The 21,046-nt window shown below is 44.2% G+C and overlaps 1 protein-coding gene across 2 annotated transcripts in view; it reads left to right on the top strand.

The window, feature by feature from the left end:
* Positions 1–21,046, top strand: part of WBP1L (WW domain binding protein 1 like) — a 102,681-nt gene that overhangs the window by 42,831 nt on the left and 38,804 nt on the right. Inside the window, exon 1 of one of the 2 annotated variants that reach the window (XM_077455298.1) lies at positions 15,828–15,990. The exons of the other annotated variant lie outside the window; for it this stretch is intronic. Coding sequence (XP_077311424.1) covers positions 15,964–15,990 — 27 coding nt within the window. The 5' untranslated portion in view covers positions 15,828–15,963. Of the gene's footprint in view, positions 1–15,827; positions 15,991–21,046 lie in introns of those variants that run through there. 2 annotated transcript variants of the gene reach the window in all.

The raw sequence follows: 21,046 nt of genomic DNA, 5'->3' as shown, positions 1-21,046 counted from the left end.
CGCATCAGAGACCCAAAGAAGCGAATGGTGCTGCGTGAACACTAATGTGCATTTTATTTTTGTTGCACAAAAAAGGTCGGTCTTGGTATTATGATCCTCTATTGAAGTGGCTGATACAAATAGGAAGCTAGTATTTAATTATGCTTGCCAGCGTCCGCAGGGAGTTGAAACCTGTTTGGTCAAAGGTAACCCTTTATTTCACATCTTCATCAGTGAACCCAGGTTACTGAATGTTAACTCAAGTTAAGTGTTTACCAATCGGAGGCACCATGACTGGTTGCGAGAACTTCATGAAAATAGTTTGGGTAACTTGGCTTATAATTAGCAGAATTCACAGAAATATTCCAGTAATGGAGCTTTGATGTAATCATTACATCTGACCCTGCTATTTTAATTTTAACCTGGCATAAAAAATAAGACATTTGTCCTTACTGCCACACTGCCTGCCTGCCACACTGGGCTCAATTCACTAAGAGGTAAACAATGCATGATTATTTGAGTAAGATCCCTTTCACACTGGGTTGTTTTGCAGGCGCTACAGCGCTAAAAATAAAGCCTGCAAAACCGGCCTGAAACTGCCGCTAATGTCTCTACAATATGAGGGCTTTCATACTGGAGCGGTGCGCTAGCAAGATGTTAAAAAAAAAGTCCTGCTAGCAGCATCTTTGGAGCGGTTTATACACCGCTCCTGCACCGTTCCTGCTCATTGAAATCAATGAACAGAGGCGCTTTGCGGGGGCTTTTAACCCTTTCTCAGCCACTAGTGGGGGTAAATCCCCCCCCCCTGCTAGCGGCTGAATAGCGCTGCAAATCCAACGGTAAAGCAGCGCTTTACCACCGACGCACCTCCCGCCCCAGTGTGAAAGGGGCCTTAAAAGAACTCCTGCAGTATATAAACTGTGTGTCTAAAGCCTAAACATTTTTTACTTTGCATCAGCATCCCCCCCCCCTCACTGCCCCTTTTACTTACTCGTTCGATCCAGTGCAAAAAAAGTTGGCATGAGGTCCCTCCCAAATTCCATACCACATCCTTATTTGAGCATACAGCCTGGCAGGCTAGAGGAAAAAAAGCATTGGCTCCCACTTCTTTGACATCATTGACCCCACCCCATCGGCACCACAGAGTGTCTTGCCACCCTTGTGATGTAATTGACCCCACCCCTACGTTTACTTAAAAAGCCTGACAGTTGATAGGAGCTGTCCTTCTTCTTCTTCTTCTTCTTCTTTTTTTTTTTTTTTTTTTTTTTTATTTTATTTTATTTTTTACTTCCTTCTTCCTCTATTTTCTTCCTTCTTCCTCTATTTTCTTCCTTCTTCCTCTATTTTCTTCCTTCTTCCTCTATTTTCTTCCTTCTTCTTCTTTCTTCTTCTTTCTTCTTCTTTCTTCTTCTTTCTTCTTCTTCTTCTTCTTCTTCTTCTTCTTCTTCCTTTTTTTTTTTTCCCCCTTTTACTTTTTAAAGTGGAGTTCCAACTGTATACATTTGGGATGAATATTGTTTGTTTAAAACTGATATTTATAGTACTAACGTTTTAGGGATCTATTGCAGATTTCCTATCATGAAAAATCTTATATTCTTCTCTCCTGGCATTTTCCATAGTGCTTGTGGGCATCTGAAGCCCTGAAGCACCATCTTCCGAGATATGGTGCAGCTGAGTGACTAGCATGCACCGCCTGTTCTCGCGCATGCGCAGTATGTACGGCTTGCAGCGCCGTACACTTCTAACTTTGCCATCACAACGAGCAGCGTTGTCGGAAGTTCCCACGCAGTTCTGGTGGCAACGAAGAAATCTCACGATGCTGAGCAGCGGAGATCCACGCTGACTCTTGGGAGTTATGACACCAAGCTTCCTGGGAGCTGGACAGTGCACCGCCAGAAAATGATGTCACTAGCCGCGGGTGGGAGAAGGAGGAAGTGAAATAGTTCAGCTTATAAACAAAGTAAGGAGACGAAAAAAATTACTGATCAATGAGTAAATTATTAGCATTAATAGATTAAGAAAAATTTAAAGTAGGTGTAACTCAACTTTAAGTAGAGGGGGAGCAGCTGTCAATTGTCAGGAGCCAGGTGCCGTAAGCAGAGTGTTTTTGTTTTTGACAACATGTCAAAACCTGTCTGTTTTATTTACACTAGCCATTTTTTTTTTTTTTTTTAAGTGAATGAGTAGGGGTATATGGTACCCCATTCTCATTCACATGGGGGGGACTGGGATCTGCGGAATCCCTTGTTAAATGGGGCCTCCGGATTCTGATGAGTCACGCCGCACCCCTATAACCAGGCCAGGTTTGTGGGGGGGGGGGGCCCTTGTCCTAGTCAACATGGGAACAAGGTGCTTTGGGGAAGGGGGCCCTCAAGACACCTTTTTTGCTTCTTTTCCATTTTTGAGGCTCCCCCCAAAATGGACTGGGGGGGGGGGAATGCTCCTTCCCCTTATTTTTTGTTTATATTCTGCTGTCCGTGGGGAATCCACTGTTCAGCGCTATATAATTATCTGTAATACATCCTATCTATCTGTGCAGGATTGGTTTCTGCTGTGACGGAGTATGCCCTCGGTCAGCCAGAAGAGCTTGTCACCACCCAGGGTACCCAAAGGTAGAATCGGGGCACAATTTTTCGCCCATAAATATGCACAGGTGAAGTGTGTGCATTTAAATGTGGATGTGAATGTTTATGTACTCCCACAGGTTCATGTGTACACAATTAGTTCCACATGGGTGCAGCATCACGTGTATAGAGCAGCTGCATAGTCAAGTGAAAAACAGCGCATTACTAATAAACACAATGGAGTGTCATTCAGAGGCGAGTGTTATTTCATCAGCAGTTTCTTATTCCCTTAAAGCACAGAATTACTGATATAACCGGTTTCGTGTCCTCCTTGTACCCTGATATATGCCTCTTATTTTGTTGCTTGAAAAATAATGTAGTGTCTTCCTGCAGTCTCTTTTACTATGATAATTAATCCATGCAGTCACTTTTCCTGCCCTTCGCTTCCTCCTCTGTAATGGTATGATTTGCATTTACTAACTGCATCTGAATGTTTACACTTGAGAGTTGCAGACGTGATATGTGCTAGCAATTATTATTGTTAATATTTTAATGCATACTAGGAATTCATGTCCCATGTAAAGCATACCTGTGCTTTGCTTCTTCACGGCAGGTTTGCCTTAATACTTCCATTCCCAGAAGCACATTCTTTTCCTTCGCTCCCACCATTCTGTTCAGTACAGAAATCCAAAGACAATATTTGGTGCTTACAGGTTTGAAGGCGCATATGGGCTCTGACTCCTTGTGATAATAATGGTTGGAGTCTATAGCCTCTCCTAACTTATGGAGGGCATTCCTTTTACGCCTGACCACAAAACAGAGCATCATGGAGGCCTGCAATGAAATGAAGCTGTTTTTTGGCAAATAGATTCATTTTAAAGTAAACCTGTCATGGTAGAAATGGAGGCTGTTCTGCTTCTGCTCTTCGGAAAATGCTAGTTACCTGGCTGGTATACGCGGGGGGCTGGCGGAGCGCCTCTGCGGTGGCTGCGCGGGGGGCTGGCGGAGCGCCTCTGCGGTGGCTGCGCGCGGGGGCTGGCGGAGCGCCTCTGCGGTGGCTGCGCGGGGGGCTGGCGGAGCGCCTCTGCGGTAGCGAGTGTAGAGACCATGATCCAAATACTCAAAGCGTTCCTGCTCTGTCCTGTCTTGGGTTGGTGTTGGTGAGGATGTTGCTGTGCAGATGTACTCTACCCAAGAACTAGCACAGCCAAGTTCAGCCAGCAGTACTCGATGGAGCCATTGCCATGCATGTTAACACCCCTCTTGACCAGCTTAGTTTGGAAAAATCACTAAAACCAGCTGACAACACAGCCGTCTGGTAATACAGAACAGGAAAATGAGTTTAGCTTTTTTAGACAGCACTATAATTCTAGCATTCTATAAAAAATTATACACATATATATTTTTTTTTTTCCAGGCCTTTCGTGGCTGGCATTGATACATAATATTTTTTCAGGCTTTCTAGGAGGTTATATTAATTTCTCAGCAAATTTTTTGCAAGGAGTAAGGTAAAGCATTATTGTGACTACACCATTGTTTGGTGCATTGATGTATCTGAAAACAAGGAGACGTCTCCCAAGTCGAGTAGGAATCTATTTACACTCCTTACAGCCTGGCTGTCTCCGAATGTTACAATATTACTAGTTTCTGTTGTGGAATAACAATGTCTGTATTCCAACAAGCCCGACTGATCAACAGATCTGACTTCAGAAGCGATTGTTATCACAGTGGCTGTGGATCTGACCCAAGGGAGGCAGCAGGGGTGTGCTTCATCACGTTTATAAGCCATTCACTTCTCTAAAGGATTTAGTGAATATATATTTTCTATTTATTGAAGAATAAACCTCTGCAATGGAGAAAAATAAGTTCCAAGCAAGAATATAAAAAACCCTTTTTAAATTATTTGAAAAATTACAAAACTTTTTTTTCTTTCTGTTCTTAAAGCGGAGGTCCGCCGTTTTGAAATTTTTTTTATTTATTTCTTTTTTAAAGTCCGCAGCTACAAATACTGCAGCTGCTGACTTTTAAAATATGGACACTTACCTGTCCAGGGCGCCTGCGATGTCAGCACCCGAAGCTGACCTGTCCCTCAGGTGCTGCCGCCGTCATCATCTTCGTTGAGGGAAGTGAAGCCTTGTGCGTACTGGTCCCTGCTCTCTCCTGGGACCCATTGTCTCCCAGAAGACAACGGGGGGAGGGGGTGGGGGAGTGGTGTAGATAACCACGGGTGCCGAGGGTATCTCTGCCCGGAAGTGGGAGCAAGATACTTGTATTAGACAGGTATCTGCTCCCCCCTGAAGGGTCCAAATCCAAAAAGCGGAAGTTCTATTTTTGCGTGGAACTCTGCTTTCAAATTTAAAATACACCCCCCCCCCCCTACAAACTGTATTTGTTCCCCTGCTGATTTTGTATGATTGCCCACTGACAAAGAAATGATGATCAGTCTATAATTTTAATGGTTTATTTTAACTGTGAGAGACAGAATAACGACAAAAAATCCCAAAAAACGCATTTCAAAAAATGTTTTTATTTTAAGGTACTTGTATAGCGCCGTCAATTTTCACAGCACTTTACATATACATTGTAAGCTCCTTGAGGGTAGGGGCCGATGTGAATGTACAATCTAAGGTCCCTAACTCGCATTCAAATACTAGGGCCAATTTAGACAGAAGCCAATTAACCTACCTGAATGTCTTTGGAGTGTGGGAGGAAAACGGAGTACCTGGAGGAAACCCACGCCGGCAAAGGGAAAACATGCAAACCCCAGGCAGGTAGTGTGGTGGTTGGGATTCAAACCAGCGACTCTTTTTACTGCTAGGCGAGAGTGCTACCCACTAATCAGTGAAATTAGTACTTGATCCCTTCGCAAAACATGACTTTGTACTTGGTGGCAAAACCCTTGTTGGCAATCAGAGGTCAGGCGTTTCTTGTAGTTGGCCCCCAGGTTTGCATACATCTCGGAAGGGATTTTGTCCCACTCCTCTTTGCAGATCCTCCCCAAGTCATTTTAAGGTTTTGAGGCTGATGTTTGGTAACTCCAAACCTTCAGCTACCTCCACATATTTTCTATGGGATTAAGGTCTGGAGACTGGCTAGGTCACACCAGGGCCTTAATGTGCTTCTTCTTGAGCCACTCCTCTGTTGCCTTGGCCAGGTGTTTTGGATCATCGTCATGCTGAAATACCCATCCATGACCCATTTTCAATGCCCAGACTGAGAGATGGAGGTTCTCTCCCCAAGATTTGAAGGTACATGGCCCCGTCCATTGTCCCTTTTTTGATGTGGTGAAGTTGCCCTTAGCAGGAAAACACCATCAAAACATAATGTTTCTACCGCCCTGTTTGATGGTGGGGATGGTGTTCTTGGGGTCATAGGCAGCATTCCTCCTCCCAAACACGGTGAGTTGAGTTGATGCCAAAGAGCTCGATTTTTGGTCTCATCTGACCACAACTCTTTCACCCAGTTCTCCTCAGAATCATTCACATGTCCATTAGCAAACTTCAGACAGGCCTGTACATGTGCTTTATGGAGCAGGGGGACCTTGTTACCAATTGTTTTCTCTGTGACTATGGTCCCAGCTGCCTTGAGATCATTGATAAGATTCTCCCTTGTTCTGGGCTGATGTCTCATTGTTCTCATGATCATTAAGGCCTGGTTCACACCTACTGTATGCAGGTTTCAGTCTGTATATTCCAGGTGCATTTTGCGTTTTTTTCAATACACATTTTTGATCCTTTTTAGCCTATGGAACCAAAAACCAGAAAAAAAAAGTCCCTAGCCCTTTCCATAAAATACAGAGATTTGAACATGACCCATAAGAAAACTATTAAATGGACTGTAGTGTATTTCTGCAAAACTGAAAATGCACAAAAAAATGCATAGGTGTGACCCAGGCCTGAAACTCCATAAAGTGAGATCTTGCATGGAGCCCCAGACCGAGGAAGATTGACAGTTGTTTTGTGTTCCTTCCATTTGTGAATAATCGCACCAACTGTCACTCTCCCACCAAGCTGCTTGGCGATGGTCTTCTAGCCCATTCCAGCCTTGTGTAGGTCTACAATCTTGTCAGTCAATTTATAACTTTTTTTCAAATGCGTTTTTCTGGATATATTTGTTCAGTCTCTCACTGCTAACTGCTTCCCGACCAGCCGCCGCAGTTCTACTGCGGCAGGTTGGCTCCCCTGTACAAGCCGTCCTAGCTATACGCCGGCTCGTGGGCCCGTGATAGCAGGTGCGCGCTACACAGCGGGAGTGCCGATGCTTGTGGCTGACGGACACGATGACCGCTGGCCACGAGCGATCGCGAGCACGAGGGGCCGAACAGGAAAGTGTGTGTGTGTGTGTGTGTGTGTGTGTGTGTGTGTGTAAACGCACACAAATCCCTGTTCTGTTCTGAGAGGAGTGACAGATTGTGGGTTCCTATTGGCTAGGAACCACGATCCATCACTTCCTCTAGTCAGTCCCCTCCCCCATCAGTTAGAATCGCCTCCCGGGGAACACAGTTAATCCCATGATCACCCTCTAGTGTTAACCCCTTCACTGCCAGTGCCATTTTTTACAGTAATCAATGCATAAAAATGTGTCAAAATTGTCCAATGTCTCCGGCATAATGTTGCAGTCACGATAAAAATCACAGTTCGCTGCCATTACCAGTTAAAAAAAATAAAAAATAAAATGCTATAAATCTATCCCCTATTTTGTAGACGCTATAGCTTTTGCGCAAACCAATCATTATACGCTTATTTATTTATTTTTAACAAAAATATTGGCCTAAACTGAGAATTTTTTTTTTTTTTATGGGGATATTTATTCTAGCAAAAAGTACAAAATATGTGTTTTTATTTTTTTTTCCAGAAAATGTCACTTTTTTTTTTTTTTATAGCGCAAAAAATGACCACAGAGGCAATCAAATACCACCAGAAGAAATCTCTATTTGTGGGGGGAAAAATGATGTCAATTTTGTTTGGGTGCAACATCACACGACTGCACAATTGTCAGTTAAAGCCCCGAATCGCAAAAAGGCTCTGGTCAGGAAGGGGGTAGATTCTACCGGGGCTGAAGTGGTTAATAAACCTACCATTAAAATTATAGACTGATCATTTCTTTGCCAGTGGGCAAACCTAAAAAATCAGCAGGGGATCAAATACTTTTTTTTGGTTTTGTTTTGTTTTGTTTTTTTGTTTTATTTTTTTTGTTCTGTTTCCTCCCCCCCCCACTGTAAGTTGCTTGGGTATGATGCTGGTTATTGTCTTAAATACAAAATTTCCAACAAACAAGTACACTGATCAGGAATTGGGATCATTCTGAATTTGTTCGCTGAAGAGCACACAAAAAAATAAAGAGAATTCTAATCTGAACATGTTTCTATCTGAGCACTGCTTGTAACACTGCCCCCAGCTGGCCGATCAGTCACAAGTTATCAGTGCTGTAAAGCAGCTCCAAGGCTACTACTTGGCTCATTCTGGATCAATAAGGATTAAAAATGCCCAAAAATCTCTTTTAAAGCCCTTTAATGTACACACTTGTGCATTAGATGTGCATGCATATGAAACTGATGAGTGTGTCACACATTTTAGATGTCCTTCGTTCACAGTTAATACGTTGTAAATAATTTTAAAGCTTCATCTATAGCAGCCTTTCTCAACCTTTTCAGTAATGTGGAATCCTTGAAATACCTTTCCAGTCTCAGGGAACCCCTGCTAAAAATGACTATATCTACAGCTCATGATACATTAGTAGTCAGTGGGATAATGCTCCTTAAAATTGTGGTCATTGGGAAGTGTTACCCCCCTTAAAGCGGTTGTAAACTGCTGGACGTTTTTTAATTTTTTTTTTTTTAACCCTGCAAGGTAAAGCAATAATGTGCTAGTATGCATTACGTAATAGCACATTGTGTTAAACTTGCCTTAAAACAAAGCCCTCCGGTGCAGAGATGTCAGAGCTGGAGGTCACTTCCGTCTTCATCCATCTGTTTTTTTGGTTCGTGGACTCCGGCTCTGTGACTGGCCAGTGCCGCGATCACGTCACTCCTGTGCATGGTGGTAGTTCCTTCAGAGCGCATGCGCCAGTGATGTGCTGCTTGCATGTACCGTAAATATTTCCTAAATGGTACGTGTTTAGTAGAGATTTAAACTACCTATAGGTAAACCTATAATAAGACCTACCTATAGGTAAACCTATAATAAGACCTACCTATAGGTAAAAGGCAGTGATGGAAGTTAACTTGCACTTTAACATCAATGCTGTCAGTGGGAACTTATCTAAGAGGCAGAAATTGTTCATTGTTTAACCACTTCAGGACCGCCGTATTGCCATTGTACGTCAGCACAATGGCACAGGCAGGCAGAATCACGTACATCTACGTGATTGCCTTCCAGCGGGTGGGGGGTCCCATCGGACCCCCTCCCGCTGGATACGGCGGTCCGATTCGGTCCAGCAGCGATCCGTGATGAGGGGATGGCCGTTCGTTTTCGGCCACCCCCTCTGGATCGCTCCTGGCCAATGAGAAGCTTCCTCCCCTGTGTATTGTTTACACAGGAAGGAGGAAGTGATGTCATTCTCCTCGGGGCGGTCTTTTTGACCGGACTACGAGGAGAAGAGTAAAAGTAAGTCTGCACGAACACTACACTGACATGTAGGTACACACAGGCACACAAACCCCCCCCGATCCCCCCCCCGATCGCCCCCCGATCCCCCCCCCGCCCCCCCTCCCCCCCCAGTCACAGTGTCACTGATTGCATTGATCATTTCTTTACTGATCAATGCATTCAGTGTCAGTTGTGACAGTAAAAACTGTCAGGACAGTTAGTGTTAGGTCCAGGGTAGCCCCCTATCACCCCCCAATAAAGATTTAACCCCCTGATTGCCCCTAGAGTTAACCCTTTCACCCCCTTTTGCCAGTGTCACTAAGCGATCATTTTTCTGATCGCTGCATGTGTCGCTAGTGTCGCTAGGTAGCTAGTTATTTTTTTAGGTTCACCGCCAGGTTTTTATATCGCTAGGTACCCCGATATACTACCCAATAATGTTTTTAACCCCCTGATTGCCGCTAGTTAACCCTTTCACCCCCTTTTGCCAGTGTCACTAAGCGATCGTTTTTCTGATCGCTGCATTAGTGTCGCTACAGTCGCTAGGTAGCTAGTTATTTTTTTAGGTTCACCGCCAGGTTTTTATAGCGCTAGGTACCCCGATATACTACCCAATAATGTTTTTAACCCCCTGATTGCCGCTAGTTAACCCTTTCACCCCCTTTTGCCAGTGTCACTAAGCGATCATTTTTCTGATCGCTGCATGTGTCGCTAGGTAGCTAGTTATTTTTTTAGGTTCACCGCCAGGTTTTTATATCGCTAGGTACCCCGATATACTACCCAATAATGTTTTTAACCCCCTGATTGCCGCTAGTTAACCCTTTCACCCCCTTTTGCCAGTGTCACTAAGCGATCGTTTTTCTGATCGCTGCATTAGTGTCGCTACAGTCGCTAGGTAGCTAGTTATTTTTTTAGGTTCACCGCCAGGTTTTTATAGCGCTAGGTACCCCGATATACTACCCAATAATGGTTTTAACCCCCTGATTTCCGCTAGTTAACCCTTTCACCCCCTTTTGCCAGTGTCACTAAGCGATAATTTTTCTGAACGCTGCATCAGTGTCGCTAGTGTCGCTAGGTAGCTAGTTAACTAGGCTCCCAAAAAGTCCCCCACATGTGGTATCCCCGTACTCGGGAGAAGCAGCAGAATTTATTTTGGGGTGTAATTTGACTTCTGCCCATAGCATGTGTGAGCAATATATCATTTAGTGACAACTTTGTGCAAAAAAAAAAAAGTTTGTAATATTCCCGCAACTTTTGGCAAAATATAAAATATTCCATGGACTCAACATGCCTCTCAGTAAATAGCTTGGGGTGTCTACTTTCCAAAATGGGGTCATTTGGGGGGGTTTTGTGCTATTTTGGCATTTTATGGCCTTCGAAACTGTGATAGGTAGTGAGGAGTTAAATCAAAAATTTGCACCCTTAGAAATCCTGAAGGTGGTGATTGGTTTTCGGGGTGCCGTGCGCGACTAGACTCCCAAAAAGTCCCACACATGTGGTATCCCCGTACTCGGGAGAAGCAGCAGAATGTATTTTGGGGTGTCATTTCACATATAACCATGGCATGTGTGAGCAATATATCATTTAGTGACAACTTTTTGTAAAAAAAAATTTTTTTTTTTTTTTTGTCATTATTCAATCCCTTAGGACAAAAAAAATAAATATTCAATGGGCTCAACATACCCATCAGCAATTTCCTTGGGGTGTCTACTTTCCAAAATGGGGTCATTTGGGGGGGATTTGTACTGCCCTGCCATTTTAGCACCTCAAGAAATGAGATCGGCAGTCATAAATTAAAAGCTGTGTAAATTCCAGAAAATGTACTCTAGTTTGTAGACGCTATAACTTTTGCGCAAACCAAAAAATATACGCTTATTGACATTTTTTTTACTAAAGACATGTGGCTGAATAAATTTTGCCCTCAATGTATGACTAAAATTTAGTTTATTCGATTTTTCTTATAACAAAAAGAAGAAAATATCTTTTTTTTCAAAATTTTCGCTCTTTTTTCATTTATATCGCAAAAAAAAAAAATCGCAGAGGCAATCAAATACCATCAAAAGAAAGCTCTATTTGTGGGAAGAAAAGGACGCAAATTTCGTTTGGGTGCAATATTGCATGACCGCGCAATTACCAGTTAAAGCAGCGCAGTGCGAAATTGCAAAAAGACCTCTGGTCCTTAAGGTGTTTATTGGTCCGGAACTGAAGTGGTTAAAGCGGGATTCCACTGCCGTTTTTTTTTTTTTTTTTTTTACCTGTGTCACTGTTGGGCAATTCCTACCGGGTCTTTGCAGCCACGATCGGCGTCTTTTTAACCCCCGGCGTGACGATTTCATTGCTAAGGAAAACTTTAAAAAAAGCAGTCCGGCGGTTTCCATTTTCACTGTGGGCGTTTGAAGCCCACAGGCATTTACTTCCTGGATGCGATGACACTGAGCTCCCAGCATCCACTGCTCCATCTCGCACATGCTCATTGAGTGTCCTCTTTGTTTTCCTTCCTTTTGTCTCCTGTGTTATAGTGGTAATGGCTGATAGAGCTGCCTGCCCACTTTCAAAATGGCAATTTCGGCTTGACTGTGTCCCCCATGGATTCCTGGGGAAATAGCTAAAAAAGTTCCCAGGGACCATTGCGAAGCCGATAAACACGCCTACTCCCACGGGAGGAGAGCCCAGAAGTCGGCATAAACATTAAAAATAAAAGGTAAATACTGCATATTATTTTATTTCAATGGTCATAATTGCATCTATGTTCCAAAGCCATTTGAATAAGACGAACTTGCAATTTTCTGTACAAAACCACTTTAAGGAACGCCCTAGCAATCTCTGTAGGAACCCTGAGTTCTCCTAGATTGTAATCTCTAACTAGCAGGGCCCTCTGATTCTTCTTGTATTGTAACTGTACCGTCTGCCCTCATGTTGTAAAGCACTGTGTAAGGATGAGCTCAGGCGTGTTCACATGCTCCACGTGTGCAGAGCCCGCCAGGAAGTGCGCTAATCACAGGCAGTGAGACATTTCCCGATCTCTGCAGCCGCGCATCGGGGTAATTTCTCACTGCCTGTGATTAGCGCAGCGCTGCACCGACTTCCTGGTGGGCTCTGCACGTGGACCATGCGAACACGCCTGAGCTCATCCTTAGCGCTGTGCGAACAGTTGGCGATCTATAAATCCTGTGTAATGGGGTTCTATGAAACCCTGATCTATAGACTATATTTTGGGTAGTTTTTGTAATTTCACAAGTATGCAGTTTTAAGACTTGACATGTTTGAGACAATGTTTTAAATTTTTTTCACACACAGGTTAAAATCCTGTTTTTTTTTTTGTTTTTGTTTTGCTGTACTTCTGTGGATCACAGCAATGTGGTTCTTTCTGCACTCCTGTGACCCGTTTTCAGCAGACAGCGGGCTGACTTCAGAGTCTGTCCATGGAAAGATTGTGACAATATGGTCGAGATCCACCCAGAACCCCGGACCAGCACCCGGCTCAGCTTCTCAGTGAGCCAATGAGAACCTGAGCCAGCTGCTCCCACCCCCTCCACAGCCCAGTGTTTCAGTGAGCGCTTGGGGGGGGGGGGGGGGGGTATGGGGTGATGGCACAGTAGACAGCGGTGTCTGCACCATTTACATAGGCATGTCAGACCTATGTGTACGTTTGCATTTGCACAGGGGGCAGGGTTACTTACAAAAAATAAAATATACTTTTTATATAGTTTTATTTTTTTATTTAAAATATTTTTTGCACTTTTTTTTAATTTTGTATTTTTTTTTTTCCTTTCACATAGGGACAGATAGGCCCCATTGTGATAGCTTTTGGGCAGTGACAGGTACTCCTTATGAAGACATCAGCGGTCCCTGCCCTTCAAAGCATCTGATGAAGCACAGGTCATGTTTGATCAGATGCATCCCTGGATGTAACGGTCAGGGAAAGATATCACTGAAACCAAAAGTGACAAAATCTTTGTTTTTTCATTCGTCACAGAGGACACCCGACTGCTTACCGTAGTCCTGGGCTCTCTCATTCCACTGGCTGGGAGGGGAGGAGGCCTCCGATGCTGTGTAAACGTGATTACACAGTCGCCTCTCCTGAAAATGCTTGTTTCACTGCACACTGTGGGCTTCTCACTGTGTGCATTAGAAGCTGCAGCAAGTCAGATAAAGCCCACAAAATTCTTGGCTGGAGGATATCCAGCATCATCTCCCCGCTCCCCCAGCATAGATTTAACAAGGTGTTGGGAACGTTCCTCAGATTTTGGTCCATACTGACATGATAGCATCATACAGTTGCTGCAGATCCACCAAATCATCGCAATCTATGATCTATGGTGATCTATTGGATTGAGATCTGGTGACTGTGGAGGCCAGTGGAGTACAGGGACCTCATTGTCATGTTTAACCACTTGCTTACTGGGCACTTAAACCCCCCTCATGCCCAGACCAATTTTCAGCTTTCAGCGCTGATGCACTTTGAATGACAATTGCGCGGGCATACAACGCTGTACCCAAATGAAATTTTTATAATTTTTTTCCCACAAATAGAGCTTTCTTTTGGTGGTATTTAATTACAGCTCGGAGTTTTATTTTTTGCTAAACAAACAAAAAAAGATGCAAAAAAAATAAAATCATGTTTTAATAGTTTGTTATAAAATTTTGCAAACGGGTCATTTTTCTCCTTCATTGAAGTGTGCTGATTAGGCGGCACTGATGGGCTGCACTGGTGGGCACTGATGGGCTGCACTGGTGGGCACTGATGGGCTGCACTGGTGGGCACTGATGGGCTGCACTGGTGGGCACTGATGGGCTGCACTGGTGGGCACTGATGGGCTGCACTGGTGGGCAAATATGGGCACAGATAAGATGGCACGGATGGGTGGCACGGATGGGCACTGATAGGTACCACTGAGAGATGGGACTGATGGGCACTGATAGGTGGCTCTGATAGGTGGCTCTGATGGGCGGCACTGCTGGGCACTGATGGGCGGCACTGCTGGGCACTGGTAGATGACACTGATGGGCACGGATAAGTGGCACTGGGGTGCAGCACCTTTGAGGCAGATTGTGGGCACTGCTGGGTGGCACTGCTGGGTGGCACTGTGGGCACTGACGGGGGCACTTACTTTTTAGACATGTGGCACTGCAGGGGGCAGGTGGGCACTGGCAGGGGGCAGGTGGGCACTAGCAGGGCTGGCCGTGATCGGGACATCAATCGCCGCCGGTGATCGGCTTTTTTTTTCTCTCCTCGCGCTGTCAGCGCGAGCAGGAATAATAGCCGATTACCGGCTCCGTTATATCACATGATCAGCTGTCATTGGCTGACAGCTGATCACGTGATAAGGGGTCGGGATCGACCCCTTGCACGGATCGGTGATCAGGCGAGTCTCATGGACTCGCCGATCACAGAGCGTGCCGCTGCGCGCCCCTCAGGGGCCGCGCAGGCCGCTCGTGCACGGGACTACGTCAATAGACGTAGTCCCGGAAAAGGAGATCCGCGCTGTAGCCGTCATTTGGCTATAGCGCGGATCTCAAGTGGTTAAGAAACGAGTGGAGACATGGTGAGACATTTGTGACATGGTGCATTATCCTGCTGGAAGTAACCATCAGAAGATGGGTACACTATAGTCCTAAAGGGATTGACATGGTCCACAGCAATACTCGGGTAGGCCTTGGTGTTTAAACGATGCTCAGTGATACTAAGGGGCCCAAAGTGTGCCATGAAAAAATTCCCCACACCATTACACCACCATCAGCCTGAACCATTGCTACAAGGCAGGGGGGATCCATGCTTTCATGTTATTTACACCAAATTCTGACCCCACTATCTGAATTTCGCCGCAGAAATCGAGATAATCAAGCAAATCCTCTGACCAGGCAACGTTTTTGTCCAATTTTGGTGAGCCAGTGCGAATTATAGCCTCAGTTTCCTGTCCTTAGCTGACAGGTGTGATTTTCTGCAGCTGTAGCCCAGTGGTCATCAACCCTGTCCTCGGGGCCCATTAAGGCCAGGTTTGCAAGATAACTGAAATCCGTCACAGGTGATATCATTTGCTGCTCAGTGATTGCCGTATTCTAGTCTGCATGTCCCCAAGGTAATACATAAACCTGGCCTGTTAGTGGGCCCTCAGGGTTGATGACCACTGCTGTAGCCCATTTGATTCAGGGTTCGAAGTGTTGTGCGTTCAGAGATTGTATTCTGCATACCTTGGATGTAACGAGTGCTTGTTTGAGTTCCTGTTGCCTTTCTGTCCTCACCAACCAGTCTGCCCATTCTCGTCAGGCACCAACAACCATGCCACATGCCAAGTCACTTTTAAATCCCCTTTCTTTTCCATTCTGATGTGCAATTTAAACTTCAGCAATTCGCCTTCACCGCGTCTAGATGCCTGAATGCATTGAGTTGCTGCCATGTGATTGGCTGATTAGCAGTTTGTGTTACCAAGCAATTGAACAGGTGTACCTAATAAAGTGGCCGGAGAGTGTATAGGCAGATTAAACTTCATCTTCAACCCCTTTTTTATAGACTGGCATTAACCCCTTCACATATTGGTGATTTGGAGAAATGATGTAGGTTATGTTGTCCTGGCCCTGAAATTGTTAATAGCTGTTTTGGCCTTGTGAAGTGATGTCATTTCCAGCTTGGCAGCCGTCTCGGATTTGTCATGGTAGGGAGGGGGTACAGCTAGTGCAAGCTGTGTCCCGGGACCCTGTTTACTTAATGTTCCCTGCCAATAAAGGCCTTGTTTAAATAGGACGGCAGCACGGCTGCCCGGCATAGATGAGGAAACCTTGCGGCTGGAGCTCTTTGTCAGATGAAACGCTGCTGTGGAGAATGAGCCTGCAGGATGCCTTTTCTTCTAGGCCTGAGACAGGTAAGGCCCCCCTGGACGACAAGCCCGTCGGTTGAGGAAGCCGTCTGGGTGTCCCAGGGTCGGTCACTAGGAATGTAGACTTCAGAGAAGTTAGTACAAAGATAGTACAGCAGACAGACATGTACATTGCTGCCTCGTGTCTGCCAGAACGTTCTAATGCTCTTCAAGGAGTGGACTTTGTATAAGGACAGAAATAGTCGTCTTGTAACCGACAGCCGAATCCGAGACCCATAGGGCTTTCCGAATTGATTTGCCATGAATTTAAAATTCTGTGACCTCAATTTGTGAGACTTTGATTTTATGAAATGGTCTAGGGGAAAAGCTTATGGTTACAGGAGGATTTTTTTTTTGCAAGCAGTGCAACTTGTTTTTATCCATTTTAGGCTCTTGACCATGTAGGGGCCATTAATAATGTTTTAAAATGTAAAATATATCTGCTCAAATGTTGCTTGGCAGGGATAGAGTGTGGCCATCTGCACCCATGGTATAGTGGTACTGGGCTGCCCAGCCTGTCCATGTAGGGGCAACTGTAATCCAGTATTAGGAGTTAACAAAGAAAGTGGTCACCAATGTGTAACAGCAGCTTGGAAAGTGCAGTAGCCAATTGACTAATTGTAGTTTTGCCATTGAGAGAGTTCTGTCTGCTATGGAATACTGCACTTTACTACGCATGAGCAAGTTGCTGCAAAAAATATTGTAGCCTTTTGCTATTTTTTTTTTTTTTTTTTTTAGGCTATGGCTGTGTTTTTTTATTTAATTTTTTTATTTTTTTATTTTTTTTTATATATAATTTAATTTAAAGGAAGCCTTGACTAATAAAAATATTATCTCAAGGCACCCCAGTCTAAATGTAAAAAAACTAAACAAATAGTTTTACATAATGCGGCAACATCCACATGTAGGGCACCCAACGTTAGGGGTGATTTATACTTCCATTGTCAATAAACCTTTATACTGTGGTACTGACTTGTATTCCATAATTTCTCTCCCTCACTCAGCTGTTGTGACCCCAGTGCTGATGGAGAGGGGCAAACGAGGATGCTGTGCAGGCGCCCGACATCCTCCTTGTCAACTGATGACCTCATTGGTTGTTAGGATGCCGGCGGCTAGAAGGCTGCAATGGTGCATAATGAAAACCCATGGCTTTGTGTAACTAAAAGGCAAGTTTTATCCACCTGCTGGCTTGTATACAGTGTTTAGGCATTTTGCCAAGGCATTCCTAAAGACATCTGAAGGCACACTGGTTGAAAGACTAGGCTAAGGCAATAAAGTGTGCAGGAACTGAACACATCCATTCAGAAATTGGGTCTTGATATGACTACAGTAACCTGAAATTTGGCTGTAATGGGCTACTGACATTGCACATCAGCTGCTGCGCTTGGCACTTCCTGTTGCACTTTGCTTTGTTTTACCAGATAAGGCAGCTGGCTGGGCTATCTACTAAGCAAATTATGGCCAGTTCATTAGAAACCTGTTTGACCTGTGCTTTGGAAATTTGTCTGTGGGCTTGAGGAGGATTAGCAGCTACTGTGAATGCTTGGTGATCCTTTATTGAGGTTCTTTCAATGGAATTTGCAAAAGATCTGCCTATTCAGGACAATCAATATAGTGATAAATAAAATTAGCCATACACCACTCGTATTTTGGCTGATTCCTGCTGACACGGTTAAAATTAAAGCAGCGTATGGCCCTGCTAGCTTCTTTGTTCAACAAAAGTTGATGGCTCAGTTGACTTTAATCAAAGGAGTATGTTGGATAATTGTATACCGAACAATTCCTCCATCCAAATCAAACGCAGGCACGGTTTGTGTATTGTGACAGCTGGGAGAGCTGGCTCTCAGAATGCAATAGCCCAGCAGGAGGATTCATTCTGCGGTTAGCACTGATGGAGGAATCTGGGCAGCATTACTTTTAGCAACCGGTGAATGGTTGGCTTTTGTTCTTTCCGACTTCGCTATACCACTGATTTATTCCTGATTGTTCAAGGATTCATATAATCAAATTAATATTTAATTACAATTGGATTAGCAATAAAATCCTGCGTTCTAACATCCTTTTATACCTAGTTCTCTGTGTCTTTCAATCTGTTTTTAAAAGAAGGCTGCCTGTTCTAGGACTGAATAAATAGTGAGTTTTTCGGGTCACCCTGAAGGACCTTGCACTGTGCTCACTTTGACTTTCCTGTGAGCTCAGCAACCACTATCCAAATAAGAAAGTAAATAATTTTACAGGCAGCAGCCGAAAGGGGGAAACAGTAGCTGGACTCTGCTGGTTCCCGATTTGGGATCCGGGGCCCTGCCAAGTATTTGTCCCGAAGCTTCTCTGAACTGCACACAGAGCACAGCAATGGCCTTCTATCTGGCATGACTTTACTGACATATGAACTATAAACCTCTGCAGGCTCTATTTATTGTGGTCAGATTTGACCTTGTTTCTCCAATTTGTTTTAAAATTCAGCTACACTTGCTTAACAAATGAGGGCTGTAAAATAATCAGGTATTAAAAAGCAATCCCATTAATGTGTGGGCTCTTTAATCACCTGTTCCTAAAAAGTCAGATGTTGCTTGTTGCCATCAGTATCTGGCTAGCTGGCTACAGTTAGTGCCGGTTCACACTGGGACGACTTGTCAGGCGATTTAGCCACCTGACAAGTCGCATCCCGTTCTGTACAATGGAACCATTCTAATTGGAGCGACTTAGGAAAAGGTTCCTGTACGACTTTGGGGACGACTTGAGGCGACTTGCATTGACTTCTATAGAGAAGTTGTTTTGCAAGTCGCTGCGGCTGTCATGTCCAGGTCACCTGAGGCAGTCGCGCTGCAAGTCGTGCTGCCTCAGTGTGAACCGGCACTTAGACCCCTTTCACCTGCATAGTGCCTGAAAAGAGCCGTGGCTGCAAAAGCACTCGGGCTTTCACACTGGGGCGCTGCACTGGCAGGGCATCGCACAAAGTCCTGCCAGCAGCTTCTTTGCAGCGGTGTTGGACCGGTGAATACACTGCTCCTCCCTTGCTCCTGCCCATTGAAAACAATGGGGCATCGCTGTTGTACTGCCGCTGCAGTGGTGTTTTGCTGGAGGATTTAACCCTTTTTTGGCCACTAGCGGGGGTTAAAGCGGCCGAATAGTGCTGCTAAAACTATGGTATCACTTTACTGCCGACGCCTAGGCACTTTCAGTGTGTAAGCACTCTTATTACCTGAAGGGTATTGATTGTCCAAATAAATGTGGTGTTCTATTATGTGTACAGTTAGTTCCTCCATGTCAATATACACAACCTGAACGTACCTGTATGAATGTTTTACAGAGAACTTTGACTCTTTTTATAACTAGAATAAAATGGGTAAAACAATTTACAGATATTGCTATTTGAAAAATGTTTAAAGTGGTTGTAAAGGCCAAAGGTGTGTTTTTATTTATTTTTATTTTTTTCCCCCCAGTCACGCAATCTATGCATGAAGGTAGAAAAACCTTCTCTGTGTAGCAAACCATTTTCCTGGCAGTTGTGGCTGAAATTTTAGTTGGTCTACCTGTCTGTGGTTTGGTTTCAACAGAACCCCTCATTTTCCACTTTGGAGTTTGAACACTGCTGATTGGCATTCTCAATCCCTTGGATATCTTTTTATTATCCCTTTCCTGTTTTATCCAGTTCAGCTACCATTTCCCGCAGATCCTTTGACAATTCTTTTGCTTTCCCCATGACTCAGAATCCAGAAACGTCAGTGCAGCACTGGATGAAAGATGCAAGGGTCTGTCGGATGGTTACTTTTAATAGCCATTCAAACCCTCTGTGTCAACTTGTGTGTATGTTACCAGGCCAAAACCAGCGGGGTACGTAAACTTTTGATCAGAGTAATTTGGGTAGTTTCTGTTGCCATTATGCTTTAAACAAATTAAACACAGTTGATTGTTTGGCTGAAGCCATTTATTAACCATGAGTGAAAAAAGTTTTTGTTATTCATATTCTCTGAAAAATGACCAAAAAATCATACATTCTGCCAGGGTATGTAAACTTATGAGTACAACTGTGTGTGCGACTTTAAAGTTGCAGTGACTTCAAAGTAGTTCATGCGCTGCTTTGGTCTGATTTTTCATGCATTTTGAGGGCCATAGACTTCAATGGTAACCCTCAAAAGTTGCATACTTGTGTACTTGAATGGTACCATTCACTGGTCAAAGCCAGAATAGTATCCCAAGTTGCACCCATCCAAAGTTGCACTCCAAAGTCTGCGCAACTTTGGAGTCGTACAAGAGTGAATGGAGCTTTTCTCCTTCAGGAATTCTAACAATTTTGCCAAAATAAGGCACTTTGATGTTTTCTGCGCTTTACTGAAAATCAGTTGGATGATCTACTTTTAAAATGTCGCATGCAGGTAAATTGTATAATTTGTGATTTACAGACTAGACTGTATAGGAACATGATGTCTATTATTTGCTTATTGTGTTGCCCTGGGCTGGTACATTTGTTTGTTTTTTCTATTTTCTATCTTGCACATATCTGGTTGCAGGAAGTGATTAGTGAGGGTAGTCTTCGTCTAGACTTTCTCATACATAGCACCTGAGTAAATAACAGGACAAGTATACTATCGTGTGACTACAAAATCTACAAATGTGTAATGTGCAGCGTTCATCTTGTGTTTTAGGACAGTTTTGCTGCTGCTTGTTTTAAACTAGTACATATGAGAATTTTAGCATGTTCCTTGCCAGTACATTTGCATGCAGTGCATCATTTCTCTCTTCCAGTCTGTGTTCTGTGTGCCAAGAACTACAAGCAGGTCTGAGTACAGAAGGTAAATACTCCGCACACCGGAAACCAGACACTATGTAGAGGGGTGAAGATGTATGGCTTCAGCCTAAACTCCTCCTGGCTATGCTCCTCTGACATGTTTCGCCCCGTACAATTAGGGCCGGTTCACACAGGGGGTGACACGAGGCGACACGACTTGCAGTGCCGCGACCTGACAAGTCACCCCCGTTCTGTACAATGGAACCGTTCTAAGAGGAGCGACTCGAGTCGCTCCGACTCAGAAAAAAGGTTCCTGTACTACTTTTGGGCGAC

Source organism: Lithobates pipiens, unplaced genomic scaffold, assembly GCF_037356315.1.
Source record: "Lithobates pipiens isolate NorthernLeopardFrog02 unplaced genomic scaffold, aLitPip1_a1.2 Scaffold_25, whole genome shotgun sequence".
Classification (NCBI taxonomy): domain Eukaryota; kingdom Metazoa; phylum Chordata; class Amphibia; order Anura; family Ranidae; genus Lithobates; species Lithobates pipiens.
This window is presented reverse-complemented; position numbering and strand designations above follow the sequence as displayed.